This window comes from Sus scrofa, chromosome 16, assembly GCF_054392235.1.
Source record: "Sus scrofa isolate SSC_HxYL_T2T_F1_AM1 chromosome 16, Sscrofa_HxYL_maternal_Yorkshire_Landrace_v2.0, whole genome shotgun sequence".
Taxonomy (NCBI): domain Eukaryota; kingdom Metazoa; phylum Chordata; class Mammalia; order Artiodactyla; family Suidae; genus Sus; species Sus scrofa.
This window is the reverse complement of record NC_139398.1, coordinates 16160740-16182958: the sequence shown is the minus strand read 5'-3', so window position 1 is coordinate 16182958 and position 22219 is coordinate 16160740. Positions and strand designations below refer to the sequence as shown.

Genomic DNA, 22219 nt, shown 5'->3' with positions numbered 1-22219 from the left:
TTGCTGTGGCTGTGGCGTAGGTCAGCAGCTGTGGCTCTGATTCAACCCCTAGCCTGGGAACTTCCATATGCACAATGTGTGGCCCTAAAAAAACCAAAAAAAATTGTGTCTTTAGCCAGCAGGTCCCCTACATTTCTCCTCTCCTTGGCATCCAAGCTCCTAGAGAGAATTATGTGAATGCACCTCACAACCACCTTCCCCGCTGCTGTTGGCCACATCTGTGCCCCCAACCTGTGCCATCTGCTGCTCCCACTGCACCCCCCTTACTCCTCCTTCAGGGGCGAGGGATCCTGCTTCCTTCCTAGGTTGTTACCGTGATCTGCCTTCTTGCCACTGTTCCCTGTCATCCCCTTAGAAAGCTCCCCGAGGTCCCCCTGGCTCATGCCCCAGCCCCCAAGGGCACCATCCAGTTCTCACCTCCTGTATTTGTCGAAGCCATCATCTGCATCCTTGGCTCATTTCCTGTGGCTTCTGTGACCCCATCCTCGGCTGCTTGTCCATCTTCCTCTCTGAGTGTCCCTTCACAGGTTTCTTCTTGAAATGCCCGTCTTCTGAGCAGTGAGCATCAGAACTCTGTCTGGGCCCCCTGCCCACCTCCTCCCAAGCCCTCTTTCTACAGGTCGTGCGTGGCTTCCATTGCTGTGTCCAGCTGATTCCTGAATCAGCGTCTGTGACTCCGATCTCTCTCCTGAGCTTCAAGCCCAAACATCTAACTGCCTTCTGCACAAATGTGCTTCAATTTCCCGTAGCACAGACTCCTCAGCCTATCCCCGAGGGGGTTCATGGCTTGCCCCCTAAACCCCGTCTCCCCTCTGTTCCCATTTCAGTGACCAGCAGGCTCCTCTGCCTGGTATGGCCAGAGCTGGAAGCGTGGGCTTGTCCTCGGCTTGGCCCCTTCCTCAGATGTGCACCGGGGACCTTAGCCGCCTCCTAAAACCCCTCAGATCTCCCTTTCCTCCTTCCCCCGCAAGTATCACCCTACCTCTGCTTCCATAGCCACCCCATCAATAGGCCCCACAGGTTAAGAATCTAACTAGTATCTATGAGGATATGGGTTCGATCCCTGGCCTCGCTCAGTGGATTGAGGATCCAGCGTTGCCGTGAGCTGTGGTGTAGGTTGCAGATCCCGTGTTGCTGTGGCTGTGGTGTAAGCCAATGGCTGCAGCTCCAATTCGACCCCTAGCCTGGGAACTTCCATATGCTACAGGTGCAGCCCTAAAAAGACAAAAAAAAAAAAAAAAAAAAATAGGCACCACAGCCCCCAATGGGGCCCCACACACTTCCCCTCCAAACCAGACCTTATGGAACAGCCGGTGTAAAGCTTCTTCATCGGCTCTGGAGCCAATGTAACCCAAACCCAAAACAAGCAAGCCCATCTCAATGTCCTCCTGCTCCCCGTCCCAGCCACGCAGAGCACTTGGTGTTGAGGGACCACTTTGTGTGTTCTCTCTGCCCAGACCTCTGCCCACCCTGTCCCTTCTCCCTGAGCCCTCTCCCGGCCTCCTTGTCCAGCAGACGTGACTCTGACCTGCTTTCGGACACTGACTAGGATGCTGTCAACGGCCTTCCCATCCTCTGCCACCCCCACTTTCCCCTTCAGATCCCGAGGCCCCCATCATGCCCCTGAAGGCTCTCTGGTCTTGGGGGCTGTATGAGGGCTGGTGTCACCTCCACCCTGTTGACCCATCGTCTGGCACAGTGCCTGATAGGACAGGTGCCCAATCATTGATTTTTGAGTGAAGACACACATAAAGCACATTGTTATAATAACAGACTGATTGCTCCAGGAATCAGTAGGTCCCTGTAGAATCAAACCTACAGAAGTAAACAGAGTTCTCTGGTGGCCTAGCAGTTGGGGACTCAGCATTGTCACTGCTGTGTCGCTATTGTGGCTCTGGTTCAATCTCTGGCCTGGGAGCCTGTGCGTGCCACAGCCATGGCCAAAAAGCAAGCAAACAAAACAAAGTACAGAAGTAACTGAGTATCTGGGAGGGGAGGAGGCTATGAAGACAGAATGCAACTTCCCTCAGACAGCGATGGTCAGGGGCTCGTCCTCATCTGCCCTCTTTGCTAACGAGCCCATCTAATCCCCCTTCCACGTGGTAGCCCTTCAAACACAAAAGCCCATTTTAATACCTTTTCACAGCCTGGCTTCTGAATCCTCTGGTGTTTTGGTTCCGTTCCTTGAAATTGTTTCAGTTTGTCAGTGTCCTCTGAGACCATGGAGCAAAAATTCCAAATCAGGTCTGGAATGGATTAGGATTGTCCAGTTTGGGGGAGTTCCTGTCCTGGCGCAGCAAAGACAAATCCGACTAGGAATCATGAGGTTCAATCTCTGGCCTCGTTCAATGGGTTAAGGATCCGGCGTTGCCGCGAGCTGTGGTGCAGGTCGCAGACCCGGCTCAGATCCTGTGTTGCTGTGGCTGTGGCGTAGGCTGGCAGCTACAGCTCCGATTAGACCGCTAGCCTAGGAAGCTCCATATGCCATGGGTGTGGCCCTAAAAAGACAAAAGACAAAAAAAAAGATTGTCCAGTTTTGACCTTAGAATTGTCGTTTATGCAGCCTAAGGCTCCAGGGGCTTTATCAGTTAGGAGGTGAAACACAAGAGCCATTAAGACTCCCTTGGCCATATTCTCAGGACAGTCAGGGACTGGCCACTTCCCAGAATCCATCTTTAGGGGATTTTCTCCTGGTATCTCCCCAGTTCTCTGCTTCCGTCCTCATGGATATTAGTCAGGCTCATTACTGCTGAGCCATGACGGGAACTCCACCTTCAAGTTTTAAGATGACTCCCTGTCGTGAAAAAGGCAGGCTCAAAGGAGGGGCTTGGGATGTAACCTCAGCCCCTAGTGGTTCTTGCCTTTTTCTCATCTCACTTCGAATGTAACTATTTTAAGGCTCTTTCTCTTGATCTCAGCACTTGCGGGCATTCAGTGTAGCTGGACTTCTGCCTGCCTGACCTGATTCATCCAGGAGGTTGTGAGACCTTGAAGGTGGTAGTCCTTAGACTTCTCCTGGGCTCACCCTCCGGGAACGTGGGCAGAGAGAGCCTGGGAGCCTGCAGACGAAGGCAGGGAGATGGCAGGTAACTGGCTACCTCCCCCAGCAGCTGGGGAACCCCTGACATCTTCAGGTGCCTGCTGTTCTCTTTTCTGGTTGTAGAGGGGGAGGGGAGTTCTCTTTTGAGAGCTTTCCAGCTCCTTTCAGAATCTTTGCTGTTATTAGGTCTTACTTGCCTCTTGCCCATGAACTTTGAAATCTCTCTCTTTTTTTTTTTTTTTTTTGTGGAGAAGACAAATGGATCATCTATTGCAGCAGCTTTTACTCAAAAAGCCTGAACTTCTCTATAGCATTCAGCAAAGCATTTTTTTTTTTTTTTTTTTTTTTTTTTTGTCTTTCTAGGGCCACACATGCAGCATATGGAAGTTCCCAGGCTTGGGGTCAAATCAGAGCTGCAGCTGCTGGCCTACGTCACAGCCACAGCAATACAGGATCCAAGCCACATCTGTGACCTCCACCACGGCTCAAGGCAATGCCGGATCTTTAATCCCCTGAGTGAGGCCAGGGATGGAACCGCAGCCTCATGGATACTAGGCAGGTTTCTAACCTGCTGAGCCGCGATGGAAACTCCCAGCAGAGCATTTTCAAAGGCAGGGTGAGGGAGGGGACTCCCAGCTGAAATCTCTTTCCTTTAATTGATTGGGGGTTTTTTATTTTCCTGGTTCTTGTGAGCTTAACAAGGACATGGTCACTCTCTCCCACGTGAGTGGCCATCTCTGCTTTGACGGCCACTGTTCCATCCAATGAGGCTGTTCTTCCTCTTGGTCCCCAGCTTCCTGAGATAAGCCTCATCTGGGAGGGGTTACTGGAGAGCGGAGGGGGTGGCTGTGCCGTCTGTGGACACCAGGCCTGGGATTGCAACACCGCTGGGTGCGTGTCGCATCTTGCCCAGGCCAGCACGAACATACATGCCACCCAAGGGGTGGAGGCCACGGCAGAATCTAAGGTGAAGATATTTGGTATTTGAAACGTTTTAATCCTAAAGCTTCAGAACTTCAGGGTCTTGGGGGGACCCCCCCCAGAGGGAAAGAAAACAAAAGGCGCAGCATCAGAGGAGGCAGCAGTGCGGAAGGCTGGTCTGATCCATCCGCCTCTCCCTCTGTGACACACTGAGATAATCCCTTTCAAGGGAGGTTCAGCTAATCTTAAAATACTTCTGCTGTTTGCACTGCTTAAGTCCTCAGAGAGCACAGATCCCACAGACACAAACAGGACCTCCACTCTGCCTTGTCCCCTCCCCCCAAAAGCGGCCACCACCTTGGAAAGGCAGCGAGGTCACTGACAGTGGCAGTATTTATAGTCCCCTAATCCTGCCAGGCCAGCTCCGGCCACCTGCTCTGCTCAAGGTCTGGGCAGCTTGGCTAAGGCGCTGCCGGCAGAAAACACCAGAAAATGCCCTGCCTACCAGTCGCAGGCTGGAGTGTTGTCCAGCCTTGCCTGTCACAGCCTCAGTTTCCCCCAGTTAGGGGGCTTTTTCATCATTCAAAGGTCAGTTTCGCTTAACAAGGACATGGATAAGGTCCCCTCCTTCCATTTTGACATATAATGGACAGTCCCAAGGGCTCTGGCCAGCACATTAAACCTCCACTGTTGCTACATCATGGGACAGCATATGTCAGCACCCAACCAGCACCTCAAGGCTCCCTTTTTCTTAGCCACACCCACCCGTCCGAGCTGCATCCCAGTAAAGAGGCCAGCCCTGAGCCCCTCCGCTGTGTGCCAGAAAGCTGCACAGTCCAAACTGAGAAATAGCAAAGGCCACCGCACGGGACCCTGTCCAGTCAGCCCCGTGCTCACAGGGAAAAGTTTGGTTGGTGAGGGTGACCCACCCCGACCCCTTGCTCTGGCTGACCTGACCCAGCACCTGTCCCTCAGCCATCGGGGTGGCGGACACTACCGGCCTTATTCCGACCGAGGTACCACACTGGCCCTGTGTCTCCAACAAGGACAGCCTGTGTGAGGCTTTGTTTCTGCTGCGCCGCCCCACGCCCGCGCCCCGAGCCTGCCTCCCCATTGTCCGCGTTATCCAGGCAAAGAAAAGGATCTCTTGTGCGTGGGGGGAGGACGAAAGGCCCGAAGGTAGATGAGCTGAACTGAAGACATTCGCGTTTTCTCACAGTGTCTGTGTACCGTGTACCCCCCGGGCCATTCAGGTGTCTTTAGACATCCCAAAAACATGGGAAGAGCAAGGCTTCTGCATCCCCAAGGCCAAGGCTGAAATCCCGGCCCCACCCTTTACAGATGAGGTGACCTGGGGACAGTCGCACAGCCCCCCAGACCCTGGTGTCCTCGGTAGAGGAGCACAAAATAATGCCCCGGTCCTGGGATTCACTAATCCAGTATTTGCTTTTTAAATCATCATACATTGTAGGTTTGAGGGGTTGATTGGTTTGTTCTGGGGAGATTAAAGACAATTAAGACGGGTCCCCTGATCTCCACCTAAGCCCTCATAATAGAATGACAGCACACATCCACACGCGCATGCTTTTGTTGTTGTTGTTGCAAAAAGCTTTGTTTCCATTTGGTCCAAGGCTTGGAAGAGGGCTCCAGGGTCGTTAAAAAAGCTGCCTTGTGGAAGCAGAGAGGGGCTTCTCAAAGGCCATGGGGCACACGTGTATTCTTAAAGCAGTTAGCAAATGAACAAGCATGCTGTGTTGTTATAAGCAGTTTCCAATTTTCTTTCTTTCTTTCTTTCTTTTTTTGCTTTTTAGGGCCACACCCCAGGCACATGGAGGTTTCCAGGCAAGGGGTCAAATTGGGGCTATAAGCCGCCGGCCTATGCCACAGCCGCAGCAATGCAGCATCAGAGCTGCGTCTGCAACCTACACCGAAGCTCACAGCAACGCCAGATCCTTAACCCACTGAGCGAGGCCAGGGATGGAACCCGCAACCTCATGGTTCCTAGTTGGATTCATTTCTGCTGCACCACAATGGGAACTCCCCAGTTTTCTTTTTAATTTTTAAAAACTACAGTACAGTACACCTCACGTATAACTTAGCACCTTAACCATGTTTCTGTGGACAGTTCAATAACTTCAAATTGTGGTGCTCCTGTCCCCACCATCCATCCACAGAAGTCTTCATCTTGCGAAACTGAACCACTCTACCCATTAAACAATGACTCCCCATCCCCACCCCGGCCCCGACCCCAGCCTCTCACAAGCTCCAATCTGACTGTTAACAGTCAACAAAAGTAAAGGCTAAACATAAGCTGAGGTTGGAACTTTCTAAATATTCTTCAAATCAGAGGAGGAAAGAATTAACATTCTGTGGATGGACGGAATGGGCAGGATTTAGGAACTGGAGCACCATCTGCGTGCTGGGTTTATGGCGCCCCCTACTGTTTGAAGTATGCAGTTTCTTTCAATCAACCCTTTGTTTCTTCCTAAGAATGTGGTCATATTAAGTCTGAAAGATACACTGCCGTGGTGCAGCAGAAATGAATCCAGCTAGGAACCATGAGGATTGGGGTTCAATCCCTGGCCTAGCTCAGTGGGTTAAGGATCTAGCATTGCCGTGAGCTATGGTTTAGGTCGCAGACCTGGCTTGGATCTGGCGTTGCTGTGTCTCTGGCATAGGCCAGCGGCTATACCTCCAATTGGACCCCTAGCCTGGGAACGTCCATATGCTGCAGGTGTGGCCATTAAAAAAAAAAAAAGTCCTCCTTTTTACATAGCTCCTCCTTTTAATATAAATTGTCCTATATATATCATCGTCCTACCTTTGACTCTGCCCTGCTCAGACGTGTTCCTCTGGATCACCCCCTCCCGTGCTGCCCCTTCGTGGCCTCTCACCCTTTCAGAGGATGGGTCAGCGGTCCCAGTCAGCGGCTCCACAGGACAGCAGCCCCATTCCCTCTGGAGAGTACTGCAGGCTTGCTCCCGCCACCGCCTTTCATGCTGATCCCCTGGAAATTGGATTCATTGCCCTTTTCACACACAGTCTGCGCCAGGCATTTCCACCCTGGTAAAATGGCATTTTTTTTTCTTTTACATTAGGACTCACCGTGGTTTTTAGAGACAGTTCTGATGAAATGCTGTCATTCCACTGGAGATGTGGTGACTTCTCATAACCTCGCTGTTAGCCTTAAGAACCTTCTTAGAAATTACTCCATCTAGCAGCTGTGGAGAGGACAGCACCCGCCCCCTCCGCCAGGCAGCCAGGCCTCCAGCCTGGAGGAGGAGACATGTGCACTCACCTCTCATCATAGCCCCTCACACTGTATGTGGACCCCTCAGCACACCCCATTAGCACCCACTTCAAACACCTCCAGATCTGACCATGTCTCACTTCCTGGACCAAAGCCATCTCTCATCTGGATTGTTACAGTAGCCCCCCAACGGGGCTTCTCCCTGCTCCTGCCCTTGAGCCCCCTGTCCCCCTCTGTTCTCACCCAGCCCTGGGAGAGCCTATCAAAACAACAATCTGATCATGTCACTTCTCCACCCACGATGTCCCACGGGCCTGGAGTCATGACCGCAACCCTCAGAACCCTTTGTGAATTCCCCCATCCCACCCCCAGCCTACCTCCACCCCCACCCCCTGTACAGCCAGCACAGTTTGATGCTAAGAATCAAAAGGCCAAATAGCATCCCTCAGGTCTACATCAGCCCTCTGTGAAAACTCAAGCAAGACAGGTGTGTGTATCTGATGGTGTCTGGCCTTGTTTTGCCCCGCCCCCAATCCCACCCCCAAGAAAATTAAATCGGTGTCCCTGCGGCCTGGAGTGTATGGCACTGGCTGTGAAACACCCCCCGCCCAAAACAAGACTGCCCCACCCCTGTCATGAGCACATACGGAGACTGACTTTATCTGTGAAGACAGATTACAGGGTCCTTTCTATTCTAAAATGTTTTCAGAGCCAGAAAAAAAGAAGATCCACTCTTTGTGCAAAAGAGGGAAAAATATACAAAGAGGAAAATAAAATCAATCCTAATCTCACCACCTGCCGACGGCCCCACTGTCAGCATTTACTGTGGTCCCAGGAAACCTTTTACAATGATGAGAGCTAAGTTTGAGCCATGTTTGCCTTGCGCGGCACTGGTGGGAGCATTTTGCGCAGATCACGGGCTCCTGAGCCTGAGGCTGCAGACGTGCGGGCGGTCAGGTCATCTGAGGTGCGCTAAGGAGCTGGCCCCAGCATGTAAATCAACTAATTCACCAAGCGCAGGGTCCACAGCCAAGCTTGTAATCACCTCTATGTATGCAGTATTGTTGAGGGTTAACCGCTGGTTTACCCGGTAAAGACTTGAACCTAATTAAACCTAAGTTGAACCCTTCTTTCTAAGTAAAACCTCAAAATAAAAATGATGCGCAGGGCCAACTATTTTAACTCAAAACAGCTGCATGTGTTTCCGTTCTAACTGCAGGGTTAAGAATGTCTGAGTTAGTACTAACCCGATTACTCAGGGTAATGGAGACAGCTCTGTGAGTTCCTCAAAAGCCTGGTCAGCAGCTCCCGGAAGTCAAGGCAAAACCAGAGCTCTTGGCTGTGTTCCTTTGTGCAATGGAATCCTCTCGGGACATGTGGAAAAGTGTTGTCCTGCCATGGCTGGGTTTGTATGTTCTCTGAGTTCAGATGCTGATGGAGACAATCAGCTTCTTCAAATCCCAAGTTCTTGGGAAAGAGACTCAGTCCCAGGGCAGGTCAGGGACTGACTCTGGATGAGGAAGTTCTTGGGAGAGACGCTCTTTTGTGGTCCTGGTCATTTTGACTCCAACTGTGGCAGCTTGGGCTCAGAAGTGTTATTTCTGTAAGGGTCGGGGCTTCCTTTCTGTACACCCTAAACCTATTTGGGGATCTTAGTATACGGTTAAACTTTGACATAACTTAGCTCACTATGACTTGGATTTGGAAATAAAAAGTTAAATACTGCTCCCAACAGAGAATAACAACATACTATATACACTTGTCAAAACTAATCCAGGAGTTTCCTAGTGGCCTAGTAGTTGAGGATCCAGCATTGTCACTGCTATGGCACAGATTTGATCCCTGGCCTGGGAACTTCCGCATGCCATAGGCGCAACTAAAAAAAAACTAGCCACTTGTACTGTATTATCTGTAAATTACACTTCAATAAAGCTTGACATTTTTTAAAGCAAAAACACAAAAACGAAAACAAAAGCTGAAACCTGCTTAAGAGGTCCTCTAAAGAAGATGTTGCATTACTCATTGATCTGCCAATCAAGCCCTCACTGGAAATGTGACCATGGATGGGTGCCTCTGTGTAACTGAATCACTTTGTTGCACAGCAGAAGTTGTCACAACCTTGTGACTCAACTGCACTTCAGTAAAACTTTGTTTAAGAACAGCATATAAAAAATTTTTAAAAACCTTCAATCTGTAGAAAAAAGAGAAAGAAAAGAAAGAAAGAGAAAGAAAGGTAACTGTATGGAGTTCCCGTCGTGGCTCAGCAGAACCAAATCTGACTAGGAACCATGAGGACGCAGGTTGGATCCCTGGCCTTGCTCAGTGGGTTAAGGATCTGGCATTGCCATGAGCTGTGGTGTAAGTCACAGACGCAGCTTGGATCCCACGTTGGCCAGCAGCTGTAACTCCAGCAGGTGTAGCTCCGATAAGACCCCTAGCCTGGGAACCTCCATATGCTGTGGGTGTGGCCCTTAAAAGCCAAAAAAAAGAAATGTGACTGTAACACATATGCTAACCAGAGAAACTTCATGTTAAGGTTGTGTATAAAAAGGCTGAAACCCTTTGGGTCAATTTCTACAGAGGCTAATACAATTCTAAAAAGAAGCAGCTAATGATCATGGAGACAGAAGGTGTGTCTATATACTCTATTCGAGATGATTGTATCTTGAAATACAAATTAGTGTTTCAAAATTCAAATTTAGTTTGAATTTGAAACACTAATTTGAAAAAAAAATTCAAAATTAGTGTTTCAAAAGTGAAAATTTCATGGTCAGTGCCTGGTCTTCAGAAAAAGAATCATAGTCTGTCAAAAGAGTGGGGTACGGGTTGTCTATTTTTTTTTCTTACTTTTTTTTAAAGAATTTTTTTGGCCACACCCGCAGTGTGTGGAAGTCCCCGGGCCAGGAATGGAACCCTCAACACAGCAGTGACCCAAGTCATAGCAGTGGCGATACCAGGTCCTTAACCTGCTGAGCCACCAGGGAACTCCTAGAATTATTTTAGGTTTACAGAAGCATGGTGAAAATAGCACAGAACTTTCACCTCACAATCTTACTGTGCTGTGGTACATTCGTCACAACTGAGGAACCAACCTTGGTACATTCTTATGAACGAAACTGCACAGCTTATCGAGATCTCACTAGCTTTTTCCTCATGTCCTTTTTCTGTTGTAGGGCCCCATCCATGTTACTACAGTACAGTTGTCTCCATAGTCTCTTCTGGTCTGTGAGAGTTTCTCAGACTTTGTTTCTGTGGCCTTCCCAGTTTCAAGGAATACTGGTTGGGTTATGTGTAGGATGGACCTCAATGTGGGTCTGTCTGGAGTTTTCTCATGGTTAGACTGGGCTTAGGGGCTTTGGGGAGGAAAACCACATGCGGGAAATGCCATTCTCATCACATCTTATCAAGAGAACCTGCCAGCAACCGAGCCATCCTGATGATGTTGACCTTGATCGCCTGGCCAAGGTCACGTTTGCCAGGTTCCTCCACTCTGAAGGCCTTCTTCCCCCTTTCCATCCTGACCTCGCTTTGGAAAGAAGTTACCATGGTCAGCTCACATTTCAGGAGTGGGGAGATATGCCCCCCTTCCTTGAGGGTATCCAGATAAATTACTTGGAATTCTGTGCTGGAGATTTGCCCTTGTTTATATCAATATGGACTCATTGGTATATATTGTATGCTGTGGAAAGTAATTCAATACTACATCTCTTTTTTTTCTTTTTCTTTTTCTTTTTTTGTCTTTTTTTAGGGCCGCACCTGCGGCATATGTAAGTTCCCAGGCTAGAGGTCCAATAGGAGCTACAGCTGCCGGCCTACGCCACAGCCACAGCAGTGCCAGATCCGAGCCACGTCTGCAGCCTACACTGAGGCTTACCAGAACGCTGGATCCTTAACCCACTGAGTGGAGGCCAGAGATGGAACCCTCGTCCTCATGGATACTAGTCGGGTTTGTTACAGCTGCACTAGGACAGGAACTCCCAATTATTCTTTGTTGCTCAGGTTCTTCCAGCTTTGCCACTGGGCGCTCTTTCTTCTGGACTCTTGTGTCCTTTAATACATTATTCCAAGCTGATCATCTTGTTTATTTACCACCCTCGTCTGAGAATGAGCCATTTCTCCAAGGAGCCCCGGTTCCTTTTATAGGAAAATAAATAGAAAAACCAAGATCTGGGCACTGAGTGGGTTGTTCTGTTTTGCTGGCTGCTTCCTAATGAGATAATGTTGACAGCAAGCTCTTCATTGGCAAACCCAACCCTGCAGCTCCTCCGAGGAACAAATCATGTTCACTGTCAGTAGTTTATTAGCTTTGTGTTCTGGTTTGGAAAAGTCAATGTCATTAGGCTCTGCAAATATTTGAAGAACCCAGCATGCCCTGGTCAACTGGCAGGACATGTTCTGAGTCAAGACTACTCAAGGTGAACTCTCCTTGTGAGGTTAATTTGTAGAACTTCTTGTCTTCTGAAACAGATTGGTTAAATCTGATCTGGTTATGATGCTAGGGCTCAATCTGTTTCTTGGGGAAAGCTGACCTACAGATAGGTATTGCAGCTCTTAATCAACACCATACCTGCTTCTGCGTTGCATGTTTTCCTTTCTGGGCAAGGTAGGAAATAGTCACTTTTTAAAGAACTTGCTGGAAGGCAAGGAGCATTTTCATCCTGGAAGCATGGTCTTGCTCAGTGGGTTAAAGGATCCGGTGAGCTGTGGTGTAGGTTGAAGATGCGGCTCGCATCCTCATGGATACTAGCTGGGTTCTTAACCTACTGAGCCACAATGGGAACTCCTGCTCATTTAATTCTTTACAGCTTTACTGCTATGGAATCCTGTCCCAGTGCTGTCCAGTGTCATTGAGAAGGTGTGATCTGAAATTGCCACCAGATCTGGGCTGAAGGTGTGAGTGACAGCTCACCATTTCAGGCTGGTACTTTAGCCATGGGAAAAGATGGCAGGGACCACTTGTCCAGGCCACTAGGTGATAAAACCTCTGAGCTCTGAGTTGCTAGATCTAAGGAAGTTTTTTCCCTTCATGTCGAAGATGGGGTGTGAGGAGTTCCTGCTGTGGCTCAGCAGCAATGAACCCAGCTCGTACCCATGAGGACACAGGTTCAATCCCTGGTCCCACTCAGTGGGTTAAGGATCTGGCACTGCCGTGAGCTGTGGTGTAGGTCACAGATGCCGCTCGGATCCTGCGTTGCTGTGGCTGTGGTGTAGGTCAGCAACTGCAGCTTTGATTCAACCCCTAGCCTGGGAACTTCCATGTGCCATGGGTGCAGCCAGGAAAAAAAAAAAAAATCATTGGGCCTCTGAGGATTGTTCCCCACAATAGCTGTTCTCCCAACCTGCCCTCTCTCCTTCTCTTACTCCAGGGTCTTCACATCTTTTGATGGATTCAGACTGTGGTCCACTCTGAGAGCTGAGCAATGATGCCCTTTCATTTAAAAAAAAAAAAATTAGTTTTTCCCAGACTTAATCATTGTCTTAGTTATCATTTTTCTTAGCTTTCTGGAAACTAAGCAGTCATTACTTTTTTTTTTTTTTTTTTTTTTTTTGTCTTTTTGCCTTTGCTAGGGCCGCTCCCGAGGCATGTGGAGATTCCCAGGCTAGGGTCTAATAGGAGCTGTAGCCACTGGCCTACACCAGAGCCACAGCAACTAGGGATCTGAGCCGCATCTGCAACCTACACCACAGCTCATGGCAACGCCGATCCTTAACCCGCTGAGCAAGGCCAGGGATTGAACCCGAAACCTCAGAGTTCCTAGTCGGATTCGTTAACCACTGTGCCACGACGGGAACTCCAAAGCAGTCATGACTTACCACTCATTTATTCCTACCATTTCCTGTAGCTGCAAAACCCCCCTTTCATGTGTTCACACACATCTTGTTTCCTGTTTCACCTCCTAAGGAAGCATCTCTGGGAGCCTTCCAACCCGCTCCAGGACGGAGAGCTGACCTGTGGGCCTTCCCGGGAGGAGCTCCCTTACCCTAGGCTGGGGGCTTCCTGTGCCTTTGGTCACTGTGATCAACCCTGTATCTTTCTTTTTCTGCATCTATGGCTCCCTTGCTTAGGCAAAGTATACCCTCAAAAGCTTCTTGAAAAAGTATGCATGGAGGGTAAATTTTTTGAGACTTTAAGCATCCAAAAGTGTCTTTCTTCTAGATAACCTTAATTGACAGTTTGGTTTCAAGTTCTAGGGGATTTTCCCTGCTAACTTATTGCCCATGCCTTCTCTCAGTGCTGGATCCCTAAGTGTCTAAAGCTGGCAGCTCTGGAAATCCAGTGTCAGCCCCAAACCTTGTCCAGTGCCATATGCCCAGTGGGTCTTTTTTCACCCACTGTGCCATGTCCGCATGATGGACCCTTTCAGGCTTAAAATTTATATCGTTCAGCTCTCAGGTTTTCACTGTCTGGAACTCATAGTATTTGAATCTTAGACGTCTTACGCTGGTCCTTTATTTATATTTTTAAAATCCATTCTTATGTACTTGCCAGGTCTTCATTTTCTGCTTTATCTTTGTGGTAGGTTTCCTCAATTTTATCTGTCATTTAGTGAATTTTTCATTCCTGCTTTTTTTTTCTTTTCTTTTCTTTTTTTTTTTTTTTTTTTCATTCCTGGGATGTCTTTCTTGTTCTTTGAAATGTCTTTTTTTTTTCTTTTTTTTTTTTGTCTTTTTGCTATTTCTTGGGCCGCTCCCACAGCATATGGAGGTTCCCAGGCTAGGGGTCTAATCGGAGCTGTAGCCACTGGCCCACGACAGAGCCACAGCAATGCGGGATCCGAGCCGCGTCTGCAACCTACACCACAGCTCACGGCAACGCTGGATCGTTAACCCACTGAGCAAGGGCAGGGACCGAACCCGCAACCTCATGGTTCCTAGTCGGATTCGTTAACCACTGCGCCATGACGGGAACTCTGAAATGTCTTTTTAATATCATTTCCATTCTGTTCTTGGCTAGAGTGTCTTCTTCAGTCACTGGAAATATCAATGGGGAAAAGTTCTCTTCCTCTTTCTCTCCCTCCCTCTTCCTTCCCCCTTTTGCCTCTCAGTATTGTCTCTATTTCCTCCCAAGTTCTTTTCCTCTTTGCTTTAGTCTCTTCATATTGAGTCCTTCCTTCAAAGCCCGGTGATCCCTGGCTGCCTCCTCGGTTTTAGGGGTGGGGCACTAGAAGCTGGCTGGCAGCTACGCACAGGTGGGTGAGGTCTCTCCTTGTGTGGCCCTCACTGATGGCTCGTTCTGGTGGGGGTGCTCCTTTGTCAGGAACCTCCAGCTTTCGGGAATTTGCAGTCTTCTCTCTTGAGCTGGTCAGGTTCCTCAGAGAGCACTCTGATCTCCTGCCTGCAGGGGGCCAGCCTGAACTGGTTTCCTGTGTCCCAGGAGGTGAATAGAAGAAGAAGGCCAGAACATTCCATATGCCATCCATCCCTTAATTCTTCTGTTTCTGTGCAGTAACTGCCCTCACCTGTGCCTGTTTTGCTTTGTTCAGAGACTAAAATCTAGTAAGTTCAAGGAGGCATAGTACTACACCAGCTGAGCAAGGGGAGCAGAAGATGAACTAACTAGACTCTCCTCCAGCCTGCCTTCACCCCACTTCCAGAAGGGCCTGCCTTCACCCCACTTTTGGAAGAGCCTGACCTCACTCCACTTGCAGAAGGGCCTGTGGCCGCATCCCCTGATGTGTACAGATGGGAAGGGCAAGAGAAAACTCCCTTTCTCCTGTCAGTTTAAGGACTCTGTTTTCTCACGTCTTTTAAATCAGCTTACCTCTTTCCCACCTGCTTCCCCAGATTCCAGATGTTGAGGCTGTTGTCTCTTAACTAGATCTCGTCTCTTCCTCTCTTAACTAGATCTTGAGCAGCTTCCAGGCCTATCATTAGATATTAGCATTTCCATTTTTTAGCAGGTGTGCTGACTCAGGGTGGTTCTGCATGCATCCAAATTCAGGTCACTTTTCACTATTGGGTTAAAGCTGTAAAAATTGCATTCATAAACATGTCCCCCCTGAACTGCTAATATAACTGCTAATGCTAATATCATTAGATATTAGCATTTCCATTTTTTAGCAGGTGTGCTGACTCAGGGTGGTTCTGCATGCATCCAATTCAGGTCACTTTTCACTATTGGGTTAAAGCTGTAAAAATTGCATTCATAAACATGTCCCCCCTGAACTGCTGAGCTCAGCCTAGGTGAGAACCCTTCCGCAAAAGCACAGTCTTCCCCCCCACCCCCCGCCACCCCTGGTTACCCACTCAGGTGCCTGTCCCATCTGCCCCCTGCCAGGCCCCCTCTGGGGCAGAGGTGATGAGTAAGGGAGGGCCCGTGTTGTCTGGCAGCTGGAGGACCGGCTTGCCAGCTCCCCAGTCGGGCGGTTCACCCCCTTTCCTGGCTCCTCGGGTGTCACGTGATACCTGCCTGTCTCATTTCACTCATTGGTGCCTTTTTCTAACAGTCTTGCTTCCTGTTCTTTTTTCCCTACAGCTCTGTTTTGTGATGTTCTGGACCCCCAACGTTTCTGAGAAAATTTTGATAGACATCATTGGTGTGGACTTTGCCTTTGCAGAACTCTGCGTCGTTCCCTTGCGTATCTTCTCCTTCTTCCCGGTTCCAGGTAAAGGAAAACAGAGAATGAAAGAAAAATTGCTGTTTACCCTCATGCCCAATTTGGTCTTCTTTCTTTGGAAACGTCTGCAGCCCTGTGCCAAAAGAAAAAAGAAAATGTGTCTTTTTTTCAATTTCACAGTGGATTAAAAAAATGCAAAGACATGATTCAGTCAGTTGAAATTCGAAAAACAAATCAAACAGGCATCATTTGTCTCTTAAAGGACAGTGGTTGCAAACTCAGTAAAAAGAAAGTAGACCCAGAGTTCCCATTGCTGCTCAGCGGGTTAAGGGCCTGATGTAATATTTGCGAGGGTGCGGGTTCTATCCCTGGCCTCACTCAGTGGGTTAAGGTGTGCTGTAGGTCACAGATATGGCTCAGATCTGGTGTTGCTGTGGCTGTGATGTAGGCTGGCAGCTGCAGCTCTGATTCGACCCCTAGCCCGGGAACTTCCATATGCCATGGGTGCAGCCCTAAAAAGAAAAAAGAGAGACAGAAGGAAAAGTAGACCCAAAGGGATGGCAAAGGTTTGGGCACAGTCGCACTGTTCTGTATCTTCTATGTGGTGGTGGTTACACAAATCTATGCATGTACAGAGATTCTGAAAGGACTGCTGGAGGAAAGAAGAATCCAGGCGAAAAGTTGAGGTCAGAAATGGGCCATGGAACCAGGCAATGGCACACCTGCCATGCCGTGCTGTTCACAAGTCCGGCCACAAGCTGCCCCTGCTCTTAGATGCCACACATTCGTGGAGGCTGCCATACATTCCTTCTGGTGCTTGGGGTGGGGGTGGGGGACCACTGGGCGTGGCCAAGCTTGGGGCCGCTGGGAGGAGGCTGTACTCCCTGGAGATCAAGGCATGTGTCATGGACTTGCCAGTCCGGGCTTGAGGAGGGGCCGAAGGTCCCAGAGCTGTGACTGGTGTGGGATTTGCCTTTAGTCTCCTCTCGATCCCACTTCCTTCCCTGACAGGTCAGGGGCTTGCAGGCAGGCAGCAGGCCCATCTGTCCTTGCAACCAGCTGGGTTTGGACAACAGGTTAGCTCCCTGCCTGCAGGGCCTCCCCCTCTCCTTTGGCCAAACCCATGTGAGTGTCCAAAACTCATCAATTCAAGGCTTCCTCCTGGGGCGGGCAGAGCCCAGCATTAGACCAGGAAGACAGTGGGTTCTTCCTCCAGATGCGCCCTGGACACGAGTTCCTACCCCAGGCGTGAGCACTTCCTCCCCTGGGATACACCTGTGTCTGGGATAAAGGACTAGGCCTCTGCTTCCTCAAACCCCTTCCAGTTTCAGATCAAACCGAAACGATTCCCAAGGATGTCTTTGCCCGCAAACCAACCTGTCCGTACCTGACACACGGCCCATGGGGCTTGGGGCCCTGCCTTCCCTCCAGCACCTCGCAAGTCAGAATGGGGAGATGGGGTGCGAGAACAGGTCACCTGGTCTTTGTGAAACGTTGACATAGGGAAATGAGGGAGCCGGCCAAGGGCCAGTGGTCAGGATGCTGGGGAAGAAACAGGGAAGCAAGACAGGTCCCTCTTCCTCACCCAGCGTTGTGCCTCCGCGTCTCCCCCAGCCTGTGGGCCACGAAACCCGGTCTCTGATCCAGCTTCTCACCATCCATTTGCCGCTTCTGAATTTTCTAGATAGAAGTGATCTGAGCTTAAGGCTGGGTGGGGGCGTGGGGGTAGGACTGGCAGCACCCCCACCCCCCAGGGATGGCAGTCAGGTGGGGAAAGGAGCTGCCCACCACCCAGGACACTAAGGGCTGTGATGGGGTGGGGAGCTGGGGTGGAGTCAGGCCTCCCCCCCAACCCCCACTCCAGCCCAGAGGCAGCGATTGGGAAACCCCCCCCCCCCCCCCGCCAGGTAGAGAAGGTGAGCAGCCCAGGGCAATAGCAGTGGGTCCCACCCAGCCTCCCAGGACCTTGGCTGTGCTGCAGCGGCTCTGGGGGCTGGAGGCTGCGGGTCGGGGAGAAGCAGGCATTGCTGATGCACCCCTGGTTCTCCCCTCAGTCACCGTGAGGGCCCATCTCACCGGGTGGCTGATGACGCTGAAGAAGACCTTCGTCCTGGCCCCCAGCTCCGTGCTTCGGATCATCGTCCTCATCACCAGCCTGGTGGTCCTGCCCTACCTGGGGTACGTGTCGGGGGCCGGGGGCTAGGGGCCCCGGCTGCCACTCGGTACTCCAGAAGTTTACATTTGTTTTTTCCAGTAAAATCCCTAAGCATGTTTGGAATTAGACATGCAGAGTGATGCCTTGTTTCTCTGCCTGGACACCCAGTGGGAGGCCGTTAAGATCCATTCTAGAAAAGCACTTTCTGGGTCAGAGCCATGCCCCAGCTCTGCTAAGCACCCACCATGGCGGCGTGCAGGCACAGCAGGTGAAAAACCAGGGAGGGAGGGAGTTGCCCTCGTCCTCCTCGGGGGCTCTCCATCTCCTGGGAAAGGAGCTTGGTCAGTTCCACCGCTGCTAAAACTGCACTATACGGAGAGGAGAGGCGGGATGCTGTGGGCTCACAAGTGGGGGGAGGTGGCCCCCCAGCAGAGGCTGAGCTGAGACCTAGAGAAGGAGGGGGAGCCCCTCCTCATGCAGGTGGACTGTTTATTAGGCGCAGCCCCAGCCAGCAGATCTCGCTGCAATTGTCCAGTCCTCCTGTTCTTGGCACCTTTCCTGGGTTTTGGCTGCTGCGTTTTGAATCTCTTTGTGCCTCCACACGACTTTCACAGACACATGGCCTCTTGTGTTCTCATCCCCAGGGTACACGGAGCAACCCTAGGCGTGGGCTCCCTCCTTGCAGGGTTTGTGGGAGAATCCACCATGGTCGCCATAGCAGCATGCTACGTCTACCGGAAACAGGTAAGACCTGGCGCCACAACCACCCACCTGCGTGGCACTCCCCCAGGTGCCTGGAGCACCTGCATGGTGGCCGTGATGGGGAAGGGAGGACACAGCCGTCACTGGGAAGGGCCGCGGGGAAGTGTCCTGGGGCAGAGGCAGGTCTCCATCAGCTGATGGACAAGAGGTGGAAGGCGGGACCCCCAGTGCCCAGCGCAGAGCCAGGCACACAGACGATGCCCAGTCACCCAACTGAAAGGAATGTTCTGACCTGAGATGCAGCCTTGGCAAGGTCACCCCAACCAAGGCCTGGGCGAGGGGGCCCTGAGACCCCATGGCCTCTCCCTGCTCTTGGCTCCACTACCACGTGTCCCAGCCTCAGGCTGATGAGTTTTCTTTGGTTTAGAAAAAGAAGATGGAGAATGAGTCTGCCGTGGAGGGGGAGGATTCGGCGATGACAGACATACCTCCAGCAGAGGAGGGGACGGATGTCGTGGAAATGAGGGAGGAGACTGAGTGAGGCGCCGACGCCCGGGCACCGCAGGGACAGCTGACACTCCAGTGTCATCTGCTCTCCCTCTTGTGTCGTTCCGGTTTGGGGTTTGCTTTTTGATTGGGTCACAACAGAGGCCTTGGTTTAAAGGTTTCGCGGACACTCGGGCATACCGGGGATGCTCACACTGACGTGGGGACCTGCAGGGTGGTCTCGCCATGGCTTGGTGGAAACAAACAGAACAGTCGACTTCATGCCCCCGCTTCGTGAAAACCCCAAAGACGTAGCTGCCTCGTAGTCCTCGTTGCCTCTCCCTCCCCCTGGACAATCTCCTTTTGGAACCAAAGGACTGCGGCTGTGCCGTCCATCGCCCCTCAGCCACCACCGCCCAGCAGGCCACAGACTCACCCTGTCCCCTTGCATCTCCCTTAGAATCAGCAGGTGACAACTTTCTTTGATTGGCTTCCCAGTAACATGACTGTGCAGAGACGTGGCCCAGCAGCTTCCCACCATGGAGTCATTAACTGTCTGCCACCCGCGTGCAGAGGGCAGCGCCAGGCTGCGGCCCGGAGTGGCCGTTCACGACGAGGAAGAGATTTGTGAATGCACTCCTCGGATGGACGGATGGACATAGTCTTGCGTGGGAAGGTTTCAGGTGCCACGGAAACAGCCAGCTGACATGTGCAAGCGATAGCCTTTCACCTCGCATTTTCCTAGAGTTGAGTGTGCGCTTTCATGTCCCGCCATGTACATACCTGAGCTATCTTGTCAAAGTTGTCACCAAAGTGCATCTCCCCATCGCCGTGTCCTTGGGCATGACTTTCCCCAAAGGCTTGTTTTTCACTCACCTTTCCTGAAGATGGCACTAGAGCAAGTGAAACAGAGCATTCTAACTCGACATTTTAGTTTTTAAAGTGAACGGAAGCTTTAAGTCATAATCTAGCCTTCTAATGCCCGGCTGCTGTATCGCTACCTTGGAAGTAGATGTCTGACCTGCCATTCTTAGTCCTAACCGCGCGGTACAGGTAATTTCGAGTGTAAGTCCCCTCTCACGCCGCATGAGAAAGCAAGACATTTTATAAATGACGGCAGAGTCACTCTGTGATATTCCCTGAAATGACACATTTGAAATCCATTCAGTGCAGTATATTTTTCTAAGTTTTGGAAAGCGGGTTTTTTCTTTAAAAAAAAAAAAAATATGGACACAGTTCACTAAATTCTTGATTTAGTCAAAATTCCTAGACAGAAAGAACCTAGACACAAAAATATTTTAAAGATATAAATATATACTGTATATGTTATGTAATTTATTTTAGGCTATAATACATTTCCTATTTTCGCATTTTCAATAAAATGTCTCTAATACAATATGGTGACTGCTTGTGTGCACCACATACCTGCGGTTGAAACGTATTGTATCAATGAGCATTGTGTCTTGTTTGCAGCAGTTTTATAGTGTGTCATTTGTATATAAATGTAAGGGTCAGTCAATGACCAGAGAACTATTTTTCATTATGAATAACAGAGGTACGAGTGGGTCAGCTGATGTAGACCATAGTGGGAAGGGAAAGAGATGCTAGAAGGACAAAAACGAAAAGTCAAGCCTTTGGCACTTACTCCTTTCAGTGCCGTGTAATCATACTGTTCCTCATAGAAAAAAAGAATGTAAGGGCTGGGAGTCAGCCCCGAACATCACAGGGTTCGTTCGCACTTCTGGTCACCCAGTGACCTGGGGAACAAAACCCTCACGCGCTTCCTCTGAGCGGTTTCTCCCCCATGTCTATATATATTTGAGTGCAAGAAATTTAGACACATACCTTTGGGGTGGTTTCTGGGGCAGATCTGAGAAAATGGGGGGGGGGGTCTAATTGTATCGGCTTTTTTAAAGTACATGACTAGAAAATTAAACAACAGTATTTTTGAACATGTGTGACTAGTAGTTCATGCTTGTGGGGTGGGAGCTTAAAGAGTATTGAAAAAGCAAATTCTTCCCCTCAAAACCGGGGAAGACCAAAGAGGTTCTTTCATTTATGCGGCTAGGACGGGGCATCGTGATTCATGGGCCAGGGTGTCTTGTCAGAGTTTTGGAAAACATAGGAAGCAAGCCCAGGCCCAGACCACAACGACAGAGCTGTGACTGTGCCGACCCACGTGTGTGTCCCAAACCTTTCTCCTCGAGGCGCACACTCCCTGCTCATGTTACAGTTCCTCCACCTGGGCCGTTTGAGTCGCTCGGCCTGACAAGTACACACCTTCACTTCCCAAGCAAAACCCATTGCTGGCAGATTCTTCTGCATCTGTTCTAAGCAACACAGGTGGAAAGGAACCAGTCTCCTTCCCACTTTTCAGGGTAAGGGGGGTGGGGCGCCCCTTTGAATGTGCCGCCCAAAGAAACGTTCCTCCAACACAGGTTTCTTTTTTCCTGCAAGTCACTCAGCTCACAGAAGTATTTAGGAGGGTGCCGTGAGAATCTCAGGTCAAGGACCAAGAAAGGACCAGATGTGACTTTCTCAGGATGGACCAATGCATTGCACTAGAATCTAAAACCACAAGGGCATTAAGCTGCTTTTTTTTAGATGCTGAGGAGTGAGTTTGGGCCACTCAGAATGCTCTTTCCATCCTGGGGGTCTTCTCCAGGCCAGGCCGGGCCAGGTCAGAGCACCTCATCCTGTGGCCTCTATGCTTTCTGAGCTCATTCAGAAATGGCGCTGCACCCATGAGCCAGACCTCGGTCCTACTGGCATCTGTGAGACACCAAGATCTGAGCAGGAGGAAGCAGGCCGGGCTCGCTCCAGGAAAGTCGATAGGGCAGGACCTGCAGGCCACTGGCTCAGGGCACGTCCAGAGGTTTACACATGGGCTGGAAACCCTCACCTGTTGGGATCCTTGCATTTGTGCACCACGGCCAGGGGTTTATGTCACAGTATAAGAGCCAAGCGTGCCCCCTGACTGCTGCCTACATGGGGCTGGTCTTGTGCCCAAGGTTGTCTTCTGTTCTGCACGTGTGTTTTCTCTTGCGTTGTGTCTTAGCACTAGCAGATGGTTTGGCTCTGGAACTGCCAGGATGGTGATACTCAGA

The 22219-nt window shown here is 50.3% G+C and overlaps 1 protein-coding gene across 1 annotated transcript in view; it reads left to right on the top strand.

The window, feature by feature from the left end:
• The window catches only part of ANKH (ANKH inorganic pyrophosphate transport regulator), a 165525-nt gene extending 144461 nt beyond the window's left edge, over nt 1–21064 (top strand). Inside the window, exons 9-12 of the mRNA XM_003359727.6 lie at nt 15688–15817; nt 17824–17947; nt 18569–18668; nt 19054–21064. Coding sequence (XP_003359775.2) covers nt 15688–15817; nt 17824–17947; nt 18569–18668; nt 19054–19167 — 468 coding nt within the window. The 3' untranslated portion in view covers nt 19168–21064. The remainder of the gene's footprint in view (nt 1–15687; nt 15818–17823; nt 17948–18568; nt 18669–19053) is intronic.
• Nucleotides 21065–22219: the final 1155 nt, after the last annotated feature.